The following is a 25,217-nucleotide window of genomic DNA, read 5'->3' as shown; positions in this document are numbered from 1 at the left end:
TTCAGGATTTGAAATAGCTCAACTGGAATTCCATCACCTCCACTAGCTTTGTTCGTAGTGATGCTTTCTAAGGCCCACTTGACTTCACATTCCAGGATGTCTGGCTCTAGGTCAGTGATCACACCATCATGATTATCTGGGTCGTGAAGATCTTTTTTGTACAGTTCTTCTGTGTATTCTTGCCACCTCTTCTTAGTATCTTTTGCTTCTGTTAGGTCCATACCATTTCTGTCCTTTATCGAGCCCATCTTTGCATGAAATGTTCCCTTGGTATCTCTAATTTTCTTGAAGAGATCTCTAGTCTTTCCCATTCTGTTGTTTTCCTCTATTTCTTTGCACTGATTGCTGAGGAAGGCTTTCTTATCTCTTCTTGCTATTCTTTGGAACTCTGCATTCAGATGTTTATACCTTTCCTTTTCTCCTTTGCTTTTCGCTTCGCTTCTTTTCACAGCTATTTGTAAGGCCTCCCCAGACAGCCATTTTGCTTTTTTGCATTTCTTTTCCATGGGGATGGTCTTGATCCCTGTCTCCTGTACAATGTCACGAACCTCAGTCCATAGTTCATCAGGCACTCTGTCTATCAGATCTAGGCCCTTAAATCTATTTCTCACTTCCACTGTATAATCATAAGGGATTTGATTTAGGTCAGACCTGAATGGTCTAGTGGTTTTCCCTAGTTTCTTCAATTTAAGTTTGAATTTGGCAATAAGGAGTTCATGGTCTGAGCCACAGTCAGCTTCTGGTCTTGTTTTTGCTGACTGTATAGAGCTTTTCCATCTTTGGCTGCAAAGAATATAATCAATCTGATTTCAGTGTTGACCATCTGGTGATGTCCATGTGTACAGTCTTCTCTTCTGTTGTTGGAAGAGGGTGTTTGTTATGACCAGTGCATTTTCTTGGAAAAACTCTATTAGTCTTTGCCCTGCTTCATTCCGTATTCCAAGGCCAAATTTGCCTGTTACTCCAGGTGTTTCTTGACTTCCTACTTTTGCATTCCAGTCCCCTATAATGAAAAGGACATCTTTTTTGGGTGTTAGTTCTAAAAGGTCTTGTAGGTCTACACAGAACCATTCAACTTCAGCTTCTTCAGCGTTACTGGTTGGGGCATAGACTCGGATTACTGTGATACTGAATGGTTTGCCTTGGAAACGAACAGAGATCATTCTGTCATTTTTGAGATTGCATCCAAGTACTGCATTTCGGACTCTTTTGTTGACCATGATGGCTACTCCAAATCTTCTGAGAGATTCCTGCCCTCAGTAGTAGATATACTGGTCATCTGAGTTAAATTCACCCACTCAAGTCCATATGAGTTCGCTGATTCCTAGAATGTCAACATTCACTCTTGCCATCTCTTGTTTGATCACTTCCAATTTGCCTTGATTCATGGATCTGACATTCCAGGTTCCTATGCAATATTGCTCTTTACAGCATCGGACCTTGCTTCTATCACCAGTCACATCCACAGCTGGGTATTCTTTTTGCTTTGGCTCCATCTCTTCATTCTTTCTGGAGTTATTTCTCCACTGATCTCCAGTAGCATATTGGGCACCTACTGACCTGGGGAGTTCAGTATCCTATCATTTTGCCTTTTCATACTATTCATGGGGTTCTCAAGGCAAGAATACTGAAGTGGTTTGCCATTCCCTTCTACAGTGGACCACATTCTGTCAGATCTGTAAATCAGCACTAAACAGTAAAGTTAATTCTTACATGGAAAAATTGTTTTCCCCAGACATGGGATCATGCTACTTCAAATGGTTCCCTCCTCACAGGTACTTGGAGAATAGATATTTACCTAGTTACAGCCAGCAAGTGGCAAAGCACTAGAGAGTGTGTCACCTGACCACAGCCTGTAAACAAGGTATGTAAACACTCAGAATTTTATCATATTTCTGTGTAAGAATCTGACTAAAGCCTGAGAATCGCTAATTCACTCATGATCCTTTACCTTTTTAAACATTAAATAAAAAAAGCTTTGTTGAAGTACAATTTACACACCAATATTTCACAAAGTATTCACCTTTAAATATTAAATACTGGAGAAATGATGTTACATAATGGTTTGACATATGAGTGCTAGACCCAGACCAATCTGGATTTGAATCCTAGCTGTGTCCTGATTAGCTTTGTGACCTTGGGCCAATTACTTAACCCTTGTAATGTTCTTTCCTTGTAAGTAAAGTGGGGATAATGCCACCAAAATCACAGATATTCTGTAAGGATGAAATGAAAATACACAAACACATAAATACATAATTGCTAACCATGCTCACATAGATGCTCATAATTCAGGAAGCACATAGGCACTAAAGGAAACTGAGCCTGTTTCTGCCTCAGTAGAATAAAAATTACACCTATGCCTTACCAAGCCTGCAGTACAGGAACCTCTGTGTGGCACTGAGCACAGTGTCTGACCCCCAGAAGACGTCATAAGCTGAGATGTACAGACCTGTTGCTATTTATATGAACATAATATGCAACTGATCAAATCTGTCAGCATTTGGTCCAAACATTGACTAATATGACTGACAAATCATAAAAGCAGGCAAACTTGATATTTAGTATTTCTTTTAAAAATTAATCTCTTATTACTTTTCATGTGTGTATGGGACTTCTCTATAGATAATCAGTCCTCTACATATCACTATCTTTGTGTACTTTCTTAGCATTTCACATCAACTACTCAAATGTTTTTAAACTGTTTGGATGTAGACAACTAAACCTATTAAAAAAAAAACAAAAAAAAAAACTCCTTCAGCTGAAAACAGTCACTTCACAGACACAAGAGAGCACACCGGTATATGACTCCATTCACATGAGGTGCAAGAACCAGCCCAACACTATTCTGTGGTGAGAGAGGCACAGGAAAAGGCATGCAAAAGGCCTTCTGGGGTCTTGGTATCATGTTACATGCCATACCTAGTTCTGGGTGGTGACAAGTTGTATGCATTGGCAAATATTAATCTATAATTTAAAATCTGTTCATTTTACTATATGTAACACCTCAATTTAAAACAAGAAAGAAAAGAAACCCACAGTTACTTACTCTAAAATATTTGTAGCTTTCCCTTGTCTTAATTCATTATCTTTTGTCTCTAATTGTCTTTTCTTAAAGCACTATATAAAAGCTCTTCCTTGCAGTTCTAAGACCAACCCTGCCTGATTTCAACCACTCTAAAACCATCCCATAAATATACCTTTCTATGTAGTTCTTCATCTTAAGAACTGAGTGAGTTTTCATTTAAACAAACAAACAAACAAAAAACAACTGAAAGCAGAGAGTCTGTCTACTGTCACATGGCTTCATCTACATAAACCATCAAGTCTAAATCAGATTTCAATTGTATTCTAATGACAGATACATTCTTTTACTCTCTTTGCTTCCTTAGTCTGTAGGCTCTACCACTACTCTTTCCCCTCATTCCCTCCTCCACATTTTACTGGAATTAAATTTGATATTCTTTCTAAGTAATGATTTGCTCATTTTGTACCATATTCAGAAACCAGTGACTCTACAATGCACTAGCCTATATTCCTCAGCCTGACATTAAATACCCTCCAGTGTGATCCAAAAGTTCCTTGGAGGTCTCTCCCCCATGAACTGGCTCAAATGGTTTATTTACACATCTTGTACTTTTCTTTTGCCAGGATGTTCTTTGTTAATATCATTCTTTCTACTTGGATCACCTATTCTTCTTATCAAAATCCTAGCCACTGGAATCCTAGCCAATTCACAAACTTACTTTCCCAACCTGAAAACTGAATACACCCTACTTGGAATTGTTTTGTCTTCTGAATTCTTACAACATTATTTCTATAATATTCATTTAACATTTACGTATTACCTCTTTAAATACAGTAACTATGGTTTCCCACTGCCTATAAATTACTTAAGAGTAAGGACTACCGTATTTCTTGGTAGCTCCCAGATATAATCAGTACATGAGCAGTGACATAAAGGTTACAAGGTATGTGACCTTAGATGTTCCTAATCTTTGCTGTTCAGTAGCTATGTCTGACTCTTTGTGACCCCATAGACTGTAGCATGCCAGATTTCCATGTCCTTCACTATCTCTCAGAGTTTGCTCAAATTCATGTCCACTTAGTTGATGATGCTATCTATCCATCTCATCCTTGGCTTCCCTCTTCTCCTGCCCTCAGTCTTTCCCAGTATCAGGGTCTTTTCCAGTGAGTCGGCTCTTCGCATCACATAGCCAGAGTATTGGAGATTTAGTATTAGTCCTTCTAATGAACATTCAGGATTGATTTCCTTTAGGATCGACTGGTTTGCTCTCCTTGTAGTCCAAGGGTCTCTCAAGAGTTTTCTCCAGCACCACAATTGGAAAGCATCAATTCTTTGGTGCTTGGCCTTTTTTATGGCTCCTAACCTTACTGTTAACAAAGAGCCAGACATGATTGAGCGAGTGAACTGAATCTTACTGTGCCATATTTTCATCCTTATATGTGAATAATAACAATCTACTTCGATGGGTTGTAGTGAGGATTAAATGAGTTTCCACGGGTAAAGTGCATGAAATAGTTCTGGGCATACATAAGTCTGTGTTCATTGTTTACTATCATTGCCATCATCATGACCCCAGAATTTTAAAAAATAGGAATGAACTGAATTAGTAAAATTAGTTTATTTATTTGCTTCTAAGATCTATCCTAAGAAACTGATTTATAAATGTGCAGCCAATGGAAACATGGAAAATAAATTTTCAGGAACCAAAGAATCATGTAATCTAATTGATTAGTCATCTAACTTCTCAACAGACACTGCCCATGTTCCTACTGTATGACATACGCTGTTAGTTCCTAGTAACAGAAAGGTAAGAAACAGTCTCTTCATGCAGGACCTCACAATTATTAGGGGAGAACACATGATATAATACCAAACACAGAGAAGTCTGGTGACTTATGACAGCAGGATACCTAATTCAGGTTGGGGAGGTAATGGAAGGAAATCTGAGAAAGCTTCTTCAAGAAACAAGAGAGGCACTAAGACACTAGCGTATGAAAAGCATAGAAGTTTTAAGTAACCTGATAAAAGTAATAATGTCTTAACTAAATTAGTGGTGGTTTCCACAAAATACACCCAAAATGGAACTAAATGCTAAAAAAACCCTCCAATTTCTGCAATGCCGAGAACTGAGGCAAGTTAAGGTACTGTCTCCTTTTGACTTTTCCTGAGCACAGAACCAGCTTTTCTTATTATTGATTCAACTACTAACACCTGACACGATGATCCGCACATGACAGACTCTAGTGATGATTTAAAGACTGAGGGAAAAGATGCAGAAGGAGAGCGTTCTTTAACCTGACCACTCTCCAGACTATTCAGTCCATTTATACAGATATCAAAAACACACAGGAAGACCCACTGTACAGCACAGGGAACTGTACTCAATATTTTTTAATAACCTATAAGGGAAAAGAACCTGAAAAAGAATATATCATAACAAACACCCTCTTCCAACAACAGAAGAGAAGACTCTACACATGGACATCACCAGATGGTCAACACCGAAATCAGATTGATTATATTCTTTGCAGCCAAAGATGGAGGAGCTCTATACAGTCAGCAAGAACAAGACCAGGAGCTGACTGTGGCTCAGACCATGAACTCCTTATTGCCAAATTCAGACTTAAATTGAAGAAACTAGGGAAAACCACTAGACCATTCAGGTCCGACCTAAATCAAATCCCTTATGATTATACAGTGGAAGTGAGAAATAGATTTAAGGGCCTAGATCTGATAGACAGAGTGCCTGATGAACTATGGACTGAGGTTCGTGACATTGTACAGGAGACAGGGATCAAGACCATCCCCATGGAAAAGAAATGCAAAAAAGCAAAATGGCTGTCTGGGGAGGCCTTACAAATAGCTGTGAAAAGAAGCGAAGCGAAAAGCAAAGGAGAAAAGGAAAGATATAAGCATCTGAATGCAGAGTTCCAAAGAATAGCAAGAAGAGATAAGAAAGCCTTCCTCAGCAATCAGTGCAAAGAAATAGAGGAAAACAACAGAATGGGAAAGACTAGAGATCTCTTCAAGAAAATTAGAGATACCAAGGGAACATTTCATGCAAAGATGGGCTCGATAAAGGACAGAAATGGTATGGACCTAACAGAAGCAAAAGATACTAAGAAGAGGTGGCAAGAATACACAGAAGAACTGTACAAAAAAGATCTTCACAACCCAGATAATCACGATGGTGTGATCACTGACCTAGAGCCAGACATCCTGGAATGTGAAGTCAAGTGGGCCTTAGAAAGCATCACTACGAACAAAGCTAGTGGAGGTGATGGAATTCCAGTTGAGCTATTTCAAATCCTGGAAGATGATGCTGTGAAAGTGCTGCACTCAATATGCCAGCAAATTTGGAAAACTCAGCAGGGGCCACAGCACTGGAAAAGGTCAGTTTTCATTCCAATCTCAAAGAAAGGCAATGCCAAAGAATGCTCAAACTACCGCACAATTGCACTCATCTCACACGCTAATAAAGTAATGCTCAAAATTCTCCAAGCCAGGCTTCAGCAATATGTGAACCATGAACTTCCTGATGTTCAAGCTGGTTTTAGAAAGGGCAGAGGAGTATACGGCCATACCACCCTGAATGCGCCCGACCTCGTTTGATCTCGGAAGCTAAGCAGGGTCCGGCCTGGTTAGTACTTGGAAGGGAGAAAGGGCAGAGGAACCAGAGATCAAATTGCCAACATCTGCTGGATCATGGAAAAAGCAAGAGAGTTCCAGAAAAACATCTATTTCTGCTTTATTGCCTATGCCAAAGTGTTTGTGTGTATCACAATAAAATATGGAAAATTCTGAAAGAGATGGGAATAGCAGACCACTTGATCTGCCTCTTGAGAAATCTGTATGCAGGTCAGGGAGCAACAGTTAGAACTGGACATGGAACAACAGAGTGGTTCCAAATAGGAAAAGGAGTACATCAAGGCTGTATATTATCACCCTGCTTATTTAACTTATATGCAGAGTCCATCACGAGAAACGCTGGGGTGGAAGAAGCACAAGCTGGAATCAAGATTGCCGGGAGAAATATCAATAACCTCAGATATGCAGATGACACCACCCTTATGGCAGAAAGTGAAGAGGAACTAAAAAGCCTCTTGATGAAAGTGAAAGTGGAGAGTGAAAAATTTGGCTTAAAGCTCAACATTTAGAAAACAAAGATCATGGCATCGGGTCCCATCACTTCATGGGAAATAGATGGGGAAACAGTGTCAGACTTTATTTTGGGGGCTCCAAAATCACTGCAGATGGTGATTGCAGCCATGAAATTAAAAGACGCTTACTCCTTGGAAGGAAAGTTATGACCAACCTAGATAGCATATTCAAAAGCAGAGACATTACTTTGCCAACAAAGGTTCGCCTAATCAAGGCTATGGTTTTTCCTGTGGTCATGTATGGATGTGAGAATTGGACTGTGAAGAAGGCTGAATGCCGAAGAATTGATGCTTCTGAACTGTGGTGTTGGAGAAGACTCTTGAGAGTCCCTTGGACTGCAAGGAGATCCAACCAGTCCATTCTGAAGGAGATCAGCCCTGGGATTTCTTTGGAAGGAATGATGCTAAAGCTGAAACTCCAGTACTTTGGCCACCTCATGCGAAGAGTTGACTCATTGGAAAAGACTCTGATGCTGGGAGGGATTGGGGGCAGGAGGAGAAGGGGACGACAGAGGATGAGATGGCTGGATGGCATCACTGACTCGATGGATGTGAGTCTCGTGAACTCCGGAGTTGGTGATGGACAGGGAGGCCTGGCGTGCTGTGATTCATGGGGTCGCAAAGAGTCGGACACGACTGAGCGACTGATCTGATCTGATCTATATATTCTACACATGTGTGTATAAATGAATCACTGTGCTGCAATACCTGAAGCTAACACAATATTGTAAATCAACTATATTTCAAATACACACACACTCACAGAGGCATACCCATACTTAGTCAAAGACTCACCTGATCCAGGAGTGATAAGAGGCCCCTCTAGTTCAAGTGCCTCATCTTCAGATTGGTCATCTAGCTTTTTCTTTTTTTTCTTTGTTGGATCTCTGGGTTTTTTCAATAGAGAAAGCTCTTCAGGGTGTCTGATGTCTGTTACAATTAAGAAAAAAAACATTATTTTACTGGGATAATGGAAAGTTTAAACACATTACACTTGGTAAATCTACGAATCCATTTCAAAACAAGATCTGTAATTTCCTCCTGAGCATGTTTGTATTTTGCCAGATACTAACGCCATGCAAAACACTAGAATATGACACTTTCAAAAACAATATACCAAAGCACACTTAATTTGTAACTATCCAATAAATGTAGTTACCTAGTAGAAAGATAATACTATGGTACAGAAAGAAAATAATAGAGCTCTTATTTATATATGTTTTAAACCAAAACTCTATGTAAATAGGGTTTATATTATATGGTTGGTTCATTCTGTATATAAGTTATACTGGATATATGAAGTAAATGTAAAGAAAATATTTTCACACCATTACCAAATCTCAAAATTTTAATCAACTCAAACTTTCCTACCTTGATACCAAATGTCTACAAGTTTCTGAATATTCTATTCATTTTCATGTGAAGAACCTGATGTGTACACATAATGAAAAATGGGCAAAATAACGAAGATTGATATTTTCCTGTGTCTGCTGTCTGGTCTTCTACAATTCCGTATCTCTAACAGTACAGTTAGTGATAGCTAGGAGTATAAAGTTGTCGCCCATCAAAAAAAAAAAAAAGAAAGAAAGAAAATCACCAAGTGGGTTTTAAAAAACCAAAAAATATATAAGAAGCAAAGTGGCTACACAAAAAGAATTAAAAATGACCCAAATAAGTTCATATATTACATTACATATTATATACCATGTCCATAAACAGCAGGAATGACTAAGAAGTCAGTGATGTTGTTTAGACACTAAGTCATGTCCAACTCTTTTTCCACCCCATGGACTGTAGTCTGCGAGGCTCCTCTGTCCATGGGATTTCCCAGGCAAGAATACTGGAGTAGGTTGCCATTTTCTTCCCCAAGGGATCTTCTAGACCCAGGGACCAAACCTGCCTCTCCTGCATTGGCAGGCAGATTCTTTACCACTGAGCCACCAGGGAAGCCCAAGTTAAGAAGTCAGTTCCTCCCAAATTGAGCGAAAGATTTGATGAAATTTTAATCCAAATTCCAGCTTACTCTTCTGACTGTAGAATTGTTCTCATTTCCTTATAAATTTTATAATAGTGAAAGCAATTTTGAAAACGAATAAAATTGGAAGACTTAAACTACCTGATTTTAAGACATCATAAATCCATAGCAATTAAAACTGTGCAATTACTGGCTAAATGATGAGACATATAAATGAATGGATCAGAAGAAAGGACCCAGAAACAAATCCAGACACAGCCAATTATTTTGGACAAAGGTGCTATGGCAATTCAAAGGAAAAGGGAAATCTCTTAATTCAGTTAAGTCGCTCAGTCGTGTCCAACTCTTTGCGACCCATGGACTGCAGCACGCCAGGCTTCTCTGTCCATCACCAACTCCCAGAGCTTGCTCAAACTCATGTCCACCAAGTCGGTAATGCCATCCAACCATCTCATCCTCTGTCATCCCTGTTCTCCTCCTACCTTCAATCTTTCCCAACATTTGGATCTTTTTCAATGAGTCAGTTCTTTGCATCAGGTGGCCACAGTAGAGCCTCGCAGACTAAAGTCCACGGGGTCGCAAAACAGTCGGACATGAGTTAGTGTCTTCAGCATCAGTCCTTCCAATGACTATTCAGCACTGATTTCCTTTAGGATGGACTGGTTGGATCTCCTTGCAGTCCAAGCGACTCTCAAAAAGACTCTTCTCCAACACCACAGTTCAAAAACATCAATTCTTTGGTGCTCAGCTTTCTTTATAGTCCAACTCTCACATCCATACAGGACTACTGGAAAAACCATAGCTTTGACTAGATGGACCTTTGTTGGCAAAGTAATGTCTCTGCTTTTTAATATGCTGTCTAGGTTGGTCACAGCTTTTCTTCCAAGGAACAAGCATCTTTTAATTTCATGGCTGCAGTCACCATCTGCAGTGATTTTGGAGCCCCCCAAAATAAAGTCTGTCACTGTTTCCCTGTCTATTTGCCATGAAGTGATGGGACCAGATGCCATGATCCTAGTTTTCTGAATGTTGAGTTTTAAGACAACTTTTTCACTCTTCTCTTTCATTTTCATCAGTTTCTTCAGTTCTTCGCTTTCTGCCATAAGGGTGGTGTCACCTGTGTATTTGAAGCTATTGATATTTCTCCTGGCAATCTTGATTCCAGCTTGTGCTTCATCCAGACTGGCATTTCTCATAATACACTCTGCATAGAAGTTAAATAAGCAGGGTGACAATATACAGCCTTGACGTACTCCTTTCCCGATTTGGAACCAGTCTGTTGTTACATGTCCAGTTCTAACTGCTGCTTCTTGACCTGCATACTGATTTCTCAGAAGGCAGGTAAGGTGGTCTGGCAATCCCATCACTTAAGAATTTTTCAGTTTGTTGTGATCCACAGTCAAAGGCTTTGGTGTAGTCAATAAAGCAGAAGTAGATTTTTTTCTGGAACTCTCTTGCTTTTTTTTAATCTCTTCAATAAACAGTGCTAAATGAGAGACTCATGTATTTTTCAAAAAGAACATTAGCTCTCATCTAATGCAATATGCAAAAATTAATTTTATGTATCATAGGCCTGGGCTTCCCAGGTGGCACAGTGGTAAAGAATCTGCCTGACAATGCAGAAGACAAGGGTCTGATTCCTGGATTTGGAAGATCCCCTGGAGGAGTAAATGGCAACCCACTCCAGCATTCTTGCCTAAAAAATCCCATGGACAGAGGAGCCTGGTGGGCTACGGTCCATGGGATTGCAGCGAATTGGACACGACTGAGCAACTGAGCACATCATAGACCTAAAGAAAATTTAAGTAGACAAATATTTCTTAGATAGGATACCCACACCCCTTATTAAAAAACAAAAAAAAAACCCCAACAACTGCCCTTTACTATAAGAAAAAAAAACTGTTGTGAAAACAAAAAGGCAAGCTGTATACTGGGACAAAATATTCACATAATATATTATATCTGACAAAAGAGTTGTATCCAAAATATATAAAGAACCCATTCAACTTAATAATAAGCAGACCAATGGGCTGAAGATTTGGATAGGCATTTCACCACAGAATACATAAGAATAGCCAAGAAGCATATGCAAAGATGCTCAACATTAATGGTCACGAAATGCAAATTAAAACGACAAGACACAAATACACCCATCAGAGTGGCCAATATGAATAAGACTGATAATACCCAGTGTTGGTAAGGATGGAGAGTAAGTGGAACTCTTATACTCAGTTGCTGGGAACATGAAATGCAAAATTTTGAAAACACCTTGGCAGTTCTTTATAAAGTTAAACATGTTCTTTATAAAGTTAGACACTCCCCTCTTATTTAAGAAAATGAAAAGCATATTTATAATAGTTTTACTCACAAAACTCAATAGAAATAACACAGGTGGAAGAACATGTTATATTTTCGTATCAGTGAACACGACTCTTAGAATGTAATACAAGTCATCAGTAAAAAAACCCACAATACTACTGATATATTCAATAACATGAATGCATCTCAAAATTATTATCTAAGTAGAAGAAGCCAATTAGAAAAGGGTACATATACTGCATGATTTCATTCACAACATTCCAGAAAATGACAGCAAATCTACAGTGACAGAGCAGATCAATGACTGTTAGGCTAGAGTTTGATAGTTACTGGAAATGTTCTATATCCTGATTGTAGTATTAATAGTTTCAGAGATGGAAACATTTGTCAAACTCATTCAACTGTACACTTTAAATGAGTAGAGTTTATTGTACATCAATTATACAAAAATAAAGTTAATTAAAAAATAAAATGTAAAGAGAGGGAAAGCCAAGGAAAAAAAGCAGCAGAAAGAAGTGCTAGTTGTGTTCTTGGAGTGTTTGGTGGCATCTACACCATCTGTCAGTATGAGGAGAACAGACAATGAAATCCAAGTCCTGGCCTAACTTGTAATGCTGCAGACTGCTAAGTCACTGGATCAGAGTTTGACAGCAGGTAATCTGTACTTTCAGAAACCCACAGTCTCCACTGTGTATTAGGAACTCCACCCAGTATTAGGAACTCAGGAAGCTTTTTATCTAGAGGAAAATTAGAACTAGGATCGGCCACACTGCTGCAGAGCTGATGATGCACAATTTGAGGCAGAAGCACACAGCCAAACTACCTGGATTCACATCTCAGCTACACTATTAGCTGCATGACTTGGGAAAGCTACTAATTAGCCTACTAGCATCCAAGTTTCCTCATATGTAAAATGAAACTACCACCACAGGAGGTGTTTATGAAAATTCAATGATTGCACAGGGCCTGACACACAATAACTACTTCGTAAGTATTAGGTATTAATGTTTTTTACTAATTTAAAAAAATATACAATCATGGTATACATTTGGAAATTACAAGAAAGTATTAAGACACTTAAACCCTGTTTGTGAAAAATGGAATATGACTATGTGATTCAGTGATTCTTAACAGATGTACAAAACTGTGCCCATTATAAATAATGGTTCTGCAAACATCTATATATATCTACTTTTCCACATTTTATCTCTTTAGAAATTCACTGGAATAGAATTACTGGATCAAAGGTTAAATGAATTTTAAGGCCAAAATGTAGCAACTTGGGCATGTGTATTATTTTTTTAAAGCTTTATTTTTAAAACAGTATGTTTATATCCTTGTTTTAATTTACATTTCTTTGATTATTAGTGATAATCTATACTTCCCCATGGGTTTTTAGCTATTTATATTATTCCTTCCTTTGCTCATTTTTCTACTGCTGCTGCTACTGCTAAGTCACTTCAGTCGTGTTGGACTCTATGAGACCCCACAGATGGCAGCCCACCAGGCTCCCCCGTCCCTGGGATTCTCCAGGCAAGAACACTGGAGTGGGTTGCCATTTCCTTCTCTAATGCATGAAAGTGAAAAGTGAAAGTGAAGTCGCTCAGTCGTGTCTGACTCGTAGCGACCCCATGGACTGCAGCCTACCAGGCTCCTCTGTCCATGGGATTTTCCAGGCAAGAGTACTGGAGTCGGGTGCCACTGCCTTCTCCTAAATTTTTTCAAATCAGGGCTTCCCTGGTAGCTCAGCTGGTACAAGAATCCACCTGCAATGACGTAGACCTGGGTTCTATCCCTGGGTTGGGAAGATCCCCTGGAGAAGGGAACAGCTACCCACTCCAGTGTTCTGGCCTGGAGAATTCCATGGACTGTAGAGTCCATGGGGTTGCAAAAAGTCGGACACAACTGAGTGACTTTCATTTTCTTCAGATCAAAGTTATTTTGCATATAAAAGTTAACATGGTAGATACCACTGCAAACCACACTGAACTTTTTTACTCATTTACACCTTGAACCATGTTTAAAAAAGAAATCCAAATCTTTCAATAACTAAATGGATTTTTTTTTGTTTCTCTGTTGGTTATTTGAAGTTTACTATTACGAACACTCTGGTATACATTAGGTTTTGTTTTGTACTTATTTGCTATTTCGGGGTGAATACTTTTCTGAAACATGAACATGGAATTAGTAGTAAAATTGTCCTGAACAAATACTTTACCAAAGAGCAGATGAACATCTTAGGTACTAAACAGCAGAGATGATATTAAAAATAAATGTTTGTTCCTTAAATTCTGTCACTTAAGCTTCCAGGCAGGTCTTTTTAAAGTTAAAAGTAGTACAGTGACTTCTTTAGCTAAAGTCATAAAATTAAAAATCAAAGATTTTCTTCATCTTGTATATTCAAGTTGAGATAGGGCTGGGACCTCGGACCCTTTACCGGAGTGCTTGCACCTGGACAAATGTCTCCTCAAGCAACAAAGAACTTATAAGGAATTAAAAACAACTGCATGCATGCGCAGTCAGGGCAATTATGAACAATAAGATACAAAAAGGCCTCAAACCAACTTTCATTTTGCAGGTGCTGGGAGCTGAAGGAGGGTTCCGAGCATGATCCCTGCACACAGCACCAAGGGGTGAGCAGATCACCTAACCAGCCCTCCAGCCCAACCCACAGATCTGCTCCCACCAGATCCCCACTTAAGGATCCCACCCTCCCTCAGAGAATGAGCAAGGGGACTTGTTACCTCTTTTTGCTCTGGAATAGCATGAGTCCCAATAAAGCCATGCCTGAATTCCTCTTTTCAATTTCTATTGATTAAAGAGCCCAAGGACACAATTCCATAACAAAGGTAACCTATTTATCCTTGAAAGTAATTTTGGGGATTTGAATCAGTAGTGTTAAGTTGTACTATGTAGATTCAGAAATTCAGAAGATATTTCAAGTATGTCTTTTGAGCCATATTTACTTAATTAACAGAACTGAATCATAATGGCCTAGAATACTTTTAAAAGAAACAAGATTTAGCATGCTAAGAGATCTAATGATTTATGGATTGTACTTTCAATTCTCAGTGTACCCTCAGCTCTAAATGCCACCACTGCCATGCTGGGAGTAAATAAAAACATTAGAAAATTCCAGGCTTCTGAATAATCACTTGTCTCCTCTACTTCAGTATTAAGTGGGGGCAGGGTGGTGGTGGTAATCTGTCTCTCCACCCATTCATTTCTCCAAAGCAAATCATAAACTGGTACAGGGTGGAAAATCTAAAAAGTACATAGGACATAAAGCTAATCACGCCTGAGATATGACCTGCTTCTACCACAGTTCACCATTACCAAGTTTGGTGGGAGAGAGGAAAGCAAGCAGCACGCCTCCTAAATCTCTAGTACGTCCTTTCTTCTTGAGAATCACTGCACTACATGATTCATCCTTTGAGATTTTTGTTCATGGGCCATTTCCTGTCAGCTCACAAACCAGCCATGAACATTTTTAGAAAAATGAGTACTGTTAACTGTTAACTAGCTTTTTGCTCATAGGCAGATGAAGCAGCTCCTAACTACATGTGCCCGTGAGAACTGCTTGTGATGTAAAAGTAATTATATTAAAAACATATGTTTAGGTCACACACCCAGATAATACTCTTAGTGACTCGGGGGCTCCAACAGCTTGTTTTATAAAAGTTCTAGTGATGGATGTTAACTAAACTTATTGTGGTGATCATGTCACAATACATATAAACACAGAATCATTATGTTGTACACCTGATGTTTACGTTTATGTGTCAATCGTATCTCAATTTTAAATCTCTACAGGTAATTTTGATTCCAACTTTTTCTTGAGAACTTGCAGCTAAGGGAAGGGGTAGGAAGAGGAGAACGACATCTTATTTCTCTAATGATAGGCGGTTCTATATGCAGCAAGGTAGCTGTTGGCTACACATGAAGTCTGTGAGTAAGTGATTTTCATTTCATTACAGCAATAACCAAAAAAGGTAAATCCATATGCGATACTGTTTTAATGCTACAGGAACTTAGGACTTATGTATTTACTCTGTGTCTTACATCAGGAAGAAATTAAACTAGTGAATTTAGGAATCTGAATCACATGTGTAAGAGTGGGCTTGGTGAAGAACACAAATAATTAAATAAGATTTAGATTAAGATAAAATACACTTACAGGACTATGAGATGTAAAATCTTTAAAATGGGCATACCAAAATACAATGCTGCCTTTCCTTTATGCTAAATTATAGTTCAATAATAAAGAGATAGCAGCATTTATGAGTCACTACAAAAAACAGTCAGAGAAGGCAATGGCACCCCACTCCAGTACTCCTGCCTGGAAAATCCCAAGGGCGGAGGAGCCTGGTAGGCTGCAGTCCATGGGGTCGCACAGAGTCAGACACGACTGATGCAACTTAGCAGCAGCAGCAGCAGCACACAAAACAGTGATCTAGGATCTATTTATAACAAAATGATAAACTATACAGCAATAAAATCCAAGGTTCAAAATCAATGTTATCAAGTAGAGTACAAGTCTAGTGGAAGACAGGTAACATAAATTACCTATATAATTATGTAATATACATAGTGCATATGTATCTCAAAAATTATGGGGCTGAGGAAATGGGAAATGAAGGAGGGGAGAAGGGTACTCAGGTAAAATAATAAAACAGATTTTGTTTAAAAGCAGAATTTTCTTAAGAGTTTCCAATTAAACATGTAGGTTTAGTTCTTGCATTTACTTTCACTCTTTTCCAAAAAATCATACCAAAATGTAAAGAAATAAAATATGAACCTAAAAGGACAAAACAGGAAAAAAACATCAGATCAGCAACATCAGAAAAATGTTGAGACAAAAGCCAGATGGGAGACAAGCAAATTCTTAGTAAACACAAAATCAAGGTGTCTGCAGGAAACACCAATGGGAAACACATGGACTCACTATGCTAAACATCAAGCATGATCATGTGCTCCAAAGAGAGACAAGAAAAATGAATCCTGTCCCATACTAAGTTACACCTACCCCTTAGATACAAGCCCTTTAGGATTCCTTAGAGGAAAACCTGAAAAGCCCCAGAGAAAAGATCCTTTAGATACTGACATTTGGAAAGGTTTGCTCAATGTCTAATACCCCTTAGAGGGACAAGCTAAACAAGCTAAACCCCATTCAACTAGAGCTTCCTATCAGGTATCTGTATGAATGGAAAATCAGTGACTGATAAGACATTATAGAAAGGAATCTGTGGCAGGCAGAATTCTAGAGACAGCCCCTTAAAATTTTTGCTCCTGGTTATACAATCATACACTAATCTAGCAACTGCTGTGAAGAGACTTTGCAAATGGAATTAAGGTTACTGATCAACTGACTTTAGGGAGATTAGCCTGAATTCTCTCAGTGGGTCCAAAGCAATTACAAGAAGCCTGCCTAACAGAAAAGAAAGGCAGAAGGAAGCAGAGGAGAGATAAGACAGGAGAGGTCATATAGACTTGAGAAGTAAGAAGAGCTGGACTTGCTATTGCTGACTTTGAAAAAGGAGGAGGGTCACAAGTCAAGGAATTTAGGAGGCCTCTAGAAGCTAACAAGGAGATCAAACCAGTCAATCCTAAAGAAATCAACCCTGAATATTCACTGGAAGGACTGATGCTGAAGCTGAAGCTCCAATACTTTGGCCACCTGATGCAAAGAGCTGACTCAATCATTAGAAAAGACCCTGATGCTGGGTAAGATTGAAGGCAGGAGGAGAAGGGGGCAACAGAGAGGATGAGATGGTTGGATGGCATCATCAACTCAATGGACATGAATGTGAGCAAACTCCAGGGGACAGTGGAGGACAGGAAGCCTGGTGTGCTTCAGTCCACGGGGTTGCAAAGAGTTGGACATGACTTAGCAACTAACAACAAGACAGAGTAACAAGAATGTGATTTAGCCTCCTGCTTTATTTAAACAATAAAGGAGTAAGAAAGAAAGTTTTTCAGATATTAGACAACAAGGAGCACAGGAGAGGAGAGAAAAAAAACAATGAGCTGTTTGAGTATACCAGTTTACTGTCTAGAAGTAGTTCAGAGTGGGGAGGGGCAAACAGAGTCAGGTCTTGCTGAGTTGAGACATCTGAGATGGAACCCAGGGAGGCCAAGATGACTAGAATTTGTGGGTCAGAGTACCAGAGAGAAGAGAGCTCTGGAGATCTGCAGGGATCCTCTGGGATCTGGGTGAATACAGATCTGTGTACCTGTGAGGTAAAGTTTTCCTAATACACTGGATATTGAGAAGAATCCCCAGAAGAAAATTAGCTCCAGACTAATGGACTTGCCCTTAATGCTTAAAAGCAAGTATCAAAAGGATTCAACTGATTCCAGGTAATCTGACTGAAAAATCTAGCAGAAAAAAAACAAAACCCCAACATTACTTAAAGGAATACACAAAGAAATCCAGCCAACAGTGTAAAATTAACAGACTCTAACATTCAAACAGAAATTACCAGACAAAAAAGAGGCAGGAGTAAAGTTGGAGGGGGTGGTATAACAGATTATATAATCAATTATAGAATTGATTATATAAACAATTATAGAATCAGTAATCAAAGATATGAAAATGGCTATTTTAAGTACACTCCACGTGTTTAAGAAAGGAAAGCCATACAAATAATGAAAACAAATTAAAACTACATCTGAAATGAATACTGGATGGGATTAACAGAACATCAATGAATTTGAAGATAGCAGTGAACACTATCCAAGATGAAACTGAGAATAAAGACCAAAAAAAGGAAAAGAACATCAGCAACTTACAGAAGAATAACAATTGCTCTAGCATATATGAAACAAGTCCAGCAAATGATAGCAAGTGTGGGAAGGGACACCAAAAATTATTTGAAGAACTAATGGTTGAAAATTACACAAATTTGATAACTGTAAATCCATAAATCTAAGAATTACAATAAAAACAGAATAAACTTAAAACTAGGCCAGGACACATCAGAATATGAAGTAAAGTCAGACAAGGAGAAATATTCATGTATCACTTACATGTGGGATCTAAAAAATGACACAAATGAACTCTCCGTTTACTCTTAATAAGGCTCTTCACTTGTAAAGCCTGCATGTCAGAACTCACCTTATATAAAAGCGCTTTTATGTAAGTTCTGGCATGCTTTTGCCAGAAGTGTTTCTTTAAAAAAGGAAAGTAAAATATAACAAAGAACCTCATTTAATCACGACACAGGAGCATTTTCTTATATAACCAAAAAAAACCAAGATAATTTTTACCAAATAAAAAACTAAGAAAGTAGTCGGCCAAAAGTCACACAAGAAAAGAAACAGACAATCTGAGTAAGCCTTTACCTATTAAAAAAATTGAATCAATAATAACCTTCCAAAACAGAAAGCACTAGGGCCAGACTGGTTCACTTAAATTCTACCAAACATTTTTTCTAGTTTTATTGAGGTATGCCTGACATACCTCAGGTATGTCATACAACACTGTGTAAGTTTAAGGTGTACAGCATAATGACTTGACGTACATATACTGTGAACTTACATATACTGATCACCACAGTATTTTCCTTGCGTTAAGAACTTATGACCTACTCTCTTAACAACTTCCAAATAAACCATACAGTAGCGTTAGCTCTCGTCAACATGCATATACCACCTTCCCAAGTACTTAACTTATCTTGCACCTTTTGACCTTGTTTACATGTCTTGGCTATTATAAATAATGCTGCTATGAACATGGGGGTGCAGTTACCTCTTTGACCCAATGTTTGAATTTCCTTTGGATATGTTCCCAGAAGTGGAAATGCTGGGTCATATGGTAGTCTACTTTTAGTTTTTTGAGGACCCTCCACAGTTTTCCATAGTGGCTACACCAATTTACAGTCCCACCAAGAGTGCACAAGGGTTCTCTTCTCTACATCCTTGCCAGCATTTTATCACTTGGCTTTGTGATGATACAGCCATTCTAACAAGACTAACATCGCTGACTCGATGGACATGAGTTTGAGCAAGCTCCAGGAGTTGGTGATGGACAGGGAAGCCCGGCGTGCTTGTAGTCCATGGGGTCGCAAAGAGTCAGACACGACTGAACGACTGAACTGAACTGAATTTTAACAAATGTAAGCTATATCTCCTGTGGTTTTAATTTGTATTTTCCTAATGATCAGTGGTGATGTGCACATTTTCACGTACCTCGTTGACCATTTGTAAAACTCCTTTGGAAAATGTCTATTCAGGTCTTTTGCCCATTTTTGGGGGATTTTGATATGGAGCTCTTTATATATTTTGGATATTAACTCCTTATAAAATATATGGATTGCAGATATTTTTTCCTATTCCATAGATTATATTTCATTTTGCTGATCATTTCTTTTGCTGCATACAAATTTTGTTGTTTGATGTAATCCCACCTGTTTATTTTTGCCTGTGCTTTAGATGCTATATCCAAAAAATCATTGCCAAAACCCATGTCAAGGAGCTTTCCTCCTTGACCTTTGAGGAAGAAATTATACTAATATTCTACAATCTCTTTCAGAAGACAGAAGCAGAAGAAATACTTCCTAATGCATTCTATGAGGCTAGCATTACTTTTAATGCTAAAATCAAACAGAGACACTGCAAGAAAACTATAGAACAATATCTCTAATGAACATAAATGCAAAAATATTTAATAAACTGCTAGAAAATCAAATTCAATAATGTATTTATAAAAAATAATTACACACCATACTATTAAAGAAATAACTGATATGCTAGACTTTATAAAAATTAAAAATTTCTGCTCTGTGAAAGAAACTGCCAAAGAAAAAGAAAAGCCACTGACCAGGATAAAATATTTGCAAGTCATATCTGACAAAGGATTGTTACCCAAAGTATACAAAGAACTATTAAAATATAACAGTAAAAAAAAAACAAAAAGCTTGACTAAAAAATAAGTCACAGACTTTTAAACAGACACCTCACCAAAGATGCATAGGTGGCAAATGAACATATAAAAATATGTCTGACATTTTATGTCATAATTAAAATGCAAAATTATAACAGTGCTAAGCCACTACACATCGATCAGAGTGTCCACAATCGAGAACACAGACACCACCAAATGCTGGTGAGGATTTAGAGCACTACTGAATGTGAACACAGCATGACATGGCTACTTTGGAAGACAGTTTAGCAGTTTCCCACAAAACTAAGCATTTTCCTACCATATGGTCCAACAACCATTCTCCTTAGAATCTACCCAAAGGAGTAAAAGCCACATGTTCACAAAAAAATCTGCACATAAATGTTTACGGCACCTTTATTATAGTTGCAAAACTTGGAAACAACTAAGATATCTGTGAGTAGGTGTGGAAAATAAACTGACACATCCAGACAATGGGATATTATTCAGCGCTTTAAAAAAAATGAGTTATCAAGCCATCAAAGGACATGAAGGAAATTTAAATCTGTATTACTAAGCAAAAGATAATCTGAAAAAGCTATATATTGTATGATTCCAATTGTACGACATTCTGTAAAAAGCAGAATTATGGAGACAGTAAAGAGATGAACTGTTGCCATGGGTTGGTAGTGGAGGGATGAAAAGGCAGAGCACTGATTTACAGAACAGTAAAACTATTCTGTATGGTATTATAATAATGGTTATACATTCATCCAAACTTGTGGACTATACAATATCAAGAGTAAACCCTAATGTAAACCATGCAGTCTGGGTCATAATGATGTGTTAATGAAGGTTTATCATTATAACAAATGTCCCATGCTGGTGTGGAGTGTTGATAGTGGGGAGGCTGTATGTGTGGGAATGAGAGTAAACAGGTACTTTCTGCTATGAGAGTAAATAGGTACATTTTTCTCAAAGTAAAAATGTACTTTCTGCTCCATCTTGCTGTGAACCTAAAACTACTCTAAAAAAAGTTTATTAATTAAAAAAAATTGATAAGTGATATAAACAAGCAATTCAAAAAAGAAACTGAAACGGCCAGTTAAGACATAAAAACATAGTTATCTTTATAAACTAAAATTTTTTTCACTCAGAGAAACAAACAATAAAAACTGACAACATTCATGTGTTAGTGATGGCTTCGGGCAATGGGTTTTCACACAGTGCGAGTTGGAATGTAAACTGGTATAACCACTTGGGAGTGCAATTTGGCAGTATCTGAAATGAATTATGTATACACTTAAAACAAAACAATTCTACCTTCTACTTCTACACCAACACAAAAGAGAAATTCCACCACACATGTACAAAATAATGTAAGATACTGTACAACAACTATAGTAACATATTTTTTGAGTATATACACTCACAGATATGAATATGTTTATGTGTATGTATGTGTCTTTATGTATTTTCAAAAGTACTGGAAAGATACACACTAACCTTATGACAGTAGCTGCTTTATAAAGGGAAATTAGACAAGAATACGAATCAAGAACTTTACCTATATTATTTGACTTTAAAAGTTTAGCAAATGACAAAATATCAACTATTAATTCTAGATGATATTTAGGTGAATGCTACATAGGTCTTAATATTTTTCTGTATTTTTATTTTTCTTCTTAGAAATTCCATTAAACATAAAAAACCTTGCAATTTGAGTTATTAGATCAAAACAGTAATGTCCTGTATTTTCCCCAAATCTATGGTATGACAGAATTATGTACTAATGATGACAGTGATTCAGATTTTCTCTGATGGTTAAATACTTCCTGTCATATGACAGAACTGGGTCAACCAAACGTAATCCACATCTCATTTCAGAAAACATAAACAGAACTGCTACAAGAGTGGTCAAACTGTAGACTGGTTAAGGAAGGATGCCAACACACGTGGTCATTTCCTTAGGAACTGTGTCAGCCCTTCAGTGAAGGAAGTGACACAATCTGCCTGAATCAATGCAAATACTGATTTGCACTGAAACACTACAAAAGCTACATTGCTCTGATTGCTCCCTTCTCCTTTCCATAAAAATAAAGTCATCAGAAGGAGGTATTCAATAATAATAAATATACAATATACTTCTAGAAAGCAAAGAGCTCTACCAGACTCCTGTTCTAGTTTAACTCAGTATTTCTTTATCTTAAATGTAAAAACGTTAAAGAATAAAGTAATAATTTCACATACACACAAGCACAGATTGCTCACCCCAATCCCTACTCCTCAATGTCAGCCATATACATATCATACAACCCATAATTTCATGAAGAACTGATATAGTACTTACTAAATGTCTTACAGATGTCAGAAACAGCTTTGAAGACTCTATCAGAGAAATTCACTTTCACCTTCACATACTTCATGTTGGGAAGTTGCAGGCGGAGCAGCTTGTGCTGGGGGGTGAACTGAAGCTTAGCATCTGCCTGAATGCCATACTTATCCAAGGTCCAATGCGTCTTGAGAAGCCAAGTTCTCTTCTTTTCCCACCACAGAGCATGGTCAGACCAATCTTTTTTTACATCTATTAAAAAAACAAACAAAACACTTAAAAATCTGCAGGACTGCCTTGAGAGAAATTACAAGCAGAAAACTAAGCAACTAGGTATTTAATATGAACAATTAGTTAAATACTACGTGCCTGTTATGTGATAAGTAATACTAAAGAAATCCTAAAAGAAATACCAAACAGCTGAGAAAACACTGCCCTTAAAAGCTAATATAGAAGGCAGCAGAGGCAGAATACACAGGGTAACTAATAATGCTTAAAGTAGACACACACATGACAAAGGAAGCATGACACACATATAACAGAGTATGTACTCTCTGTAAGCATTCAGAGAACATAGAGGACCCTGGGGACTGGAATCAAAAGGACGTATAAATAATGACATGGAGTTGGTGGATTCTTAGCCCAGCTTTGAGCAATGGACATTCTGATGATAAAGTTGGTGAGAAAGGTGAGGTATATGAGGCTGCAGAAGCATGTTGAGGCTAAGGGGTGGTGAGAAGTAAGATGGAACGAAAAAGAACAAAAACCACTATCCTAGGTAAAGAAGAGCCTGGAAAAGAAAATATCCATGAGTAACACTTAACTTGAGAGAAAACAAAAACAAAAAAACTACATCCCAACCACACACCCAAATATATTCCAAGAAAAGTAACTATTTCCCCCCAATATATTTTGGCACAAGAAAAAACGTTAATACCTGTTAAACTATTTAACACTCATATACAATTAAATTAAAAGAAACTAAATTAAGAAAGAGTTGGGACTATAAAGAAAGCTGAATGCTGAAGAACTGATGCTTTTGAACTGGGGCGTTGGAGAAGACCCTTGAGAGTCCCTTGGACTGCAAGGAGATCCAACAAGCACATCCTAAAGGAGATCAGTCCTGAATATTCATTGGAAGGACTGATGTTGAAGCTGAAACTCCAATACTTTGGCCACCTGAGGCGAAGAGCTGACTCATCTGAAAAGACTGATGCTGGGAAAGATTGAAGGCAGGAGGAGAAGGGGACAACAGAGGATGAGATGTTTGGATGGCGTCACTGACTCAATGGACATGAGTTTGAGCAAACTCCGGGAGTTGGTGATGGACAGGGAGGCCTGGCGTGCTGCAATCTATGGGGTCACAAAGAGTTGGACACGACTGAGCAACTGAACTGAACTGAAATACAGAAAAGTGTAATTTACAGAAGATTTGGCTCCCTCCAGATACAGATCATAGCAATAAATTTACAAATAAAATCCAATTTCAGCTGGTTATTAAAGTAGCAATAAAAGTGAAGAATGTGGGGATCAATTATATGATGAACTAAGAACCAAAAAGGGGGAACAGGATATTAAAACAACAACAACATAGCAAAACAAAGCTTTCCAGAGGGCGGGGGGCGGGGGGGGCAGGGGGAGAAAACTATCATCATGATTCTGATATAAAGCTCATTTGAATACAGTTTTAAAAAGAACTGGTCTATTTTAAGAAGATGAGTTTAAAAGTATATACTAAACCTGAAACTTTGTTTAGCACAACTTGTCTCCCTGAAAGCCTCAGATAGTAAAACATCAAATTACCACACTATAAGCCTAGAAACACGTTCTATAATGGTGAAAGGTAACTGATATAATTCTCCTCATTACTGAAGAAACAGATCACAAGAGGGAAAAAGACCTTCAATTCCCCCAGATAGTAAAAAAAATATTTTAATGAGTAAGTACTTTAATGGGAAAACTGTTACTTGTGATTTTACTGCATTTTGAAATTTCAGTATTTGTTTTGGGAAAGCCCTGTCAATTATGTTATTTGAAGTTTGGCTGCAGAAATACATATTTTACAACTACTCACTTGTGACACAATGTATTCAATATATAGTACCTGGTCTCTTAAGTTACTTTCCAGCACAGAATTTATCAACTTTTAGAAACAGTAAATCCAATCTGGCTCACAAGCAGAAAACCAAGACTAGGACCTTTTTTGTATACTATGAAGTAAATGTCTCACATGTTACAGATGGTTTACTGTTTTCTTTAGGAACAAAGAGCTGAAGACAGAAAAAGATCATTTGTAAAGAATGACAGTAACCACTGACTTCCCTGGTGGCTCAGATGGTAAAGAGTCTGCCTACAATGTAGGAGACCCGGGTTCAATCCCTGGGTCGGGAAGATCTCCTGGAGAAGGAAATGGCAACCCACTCCAGTATTCTTGCCTGGAAAATCCCATGGACGGAGGAGCCTGTAGGCTATAGTCCATGGGGTCGCAAGGCTGAGCTGAACTGAAGAAATGGTAGATTAGT

General features: G+C 38.0%; 1 protein-coding gene across 23 annotated transcripts in view; it reads right to left on the bottom strand.

Annotated features, from left to right (window-relative positions):
- FERMT2 (FERM domain containing kindlin 2) overlaps positions 1-25,217 on the bottom strand; it is an 85,498-nt gene that overhangs the window by 32,127 nt on the left and 28,154 nt on the right. For all 23 annotated transcript variants that reach the window (XM_086320658.1, XM_086320648.1, XM_086320649.1 and 20 more), the window contains exons 3-4: positions 22,714-22,947; positions 7,984-8,118 (exon numbers count right to left, since the gene is read on the bottom strand). In XM_086320658.1, coding sequence (XP_086176784.1) covers positions 7,984-8,118; positions 22,714-22,947 — 369 coding nt within the window. The remainder of the gene's footprint in view (positions 1-7,983; positions 8,119-22,713; positions 22,948-25,217) is intronic.

This window comes from Bos grunniens, chromosome 10 (genome assembly GCF_055505025.1).
Source record: "Bos grunniens cultivar Pamir isolate PY7600 chromosome 10, Bosgru_T2T1.0, whole genome shotgun sequence".
In the NCBI taxonomy this organism is placed as follows: domain Eukaryota; kingdom Metazoa; phylum Chordata; class Mammalia; order Artiodactyla; family Bovidae; genus Bos; species Bos grunniens.
The sequence above is the reverse complement of the archived record's forward strand: the minus strand, read 5'-3'. Positions and strand labels throughout refer to the sequence as shown.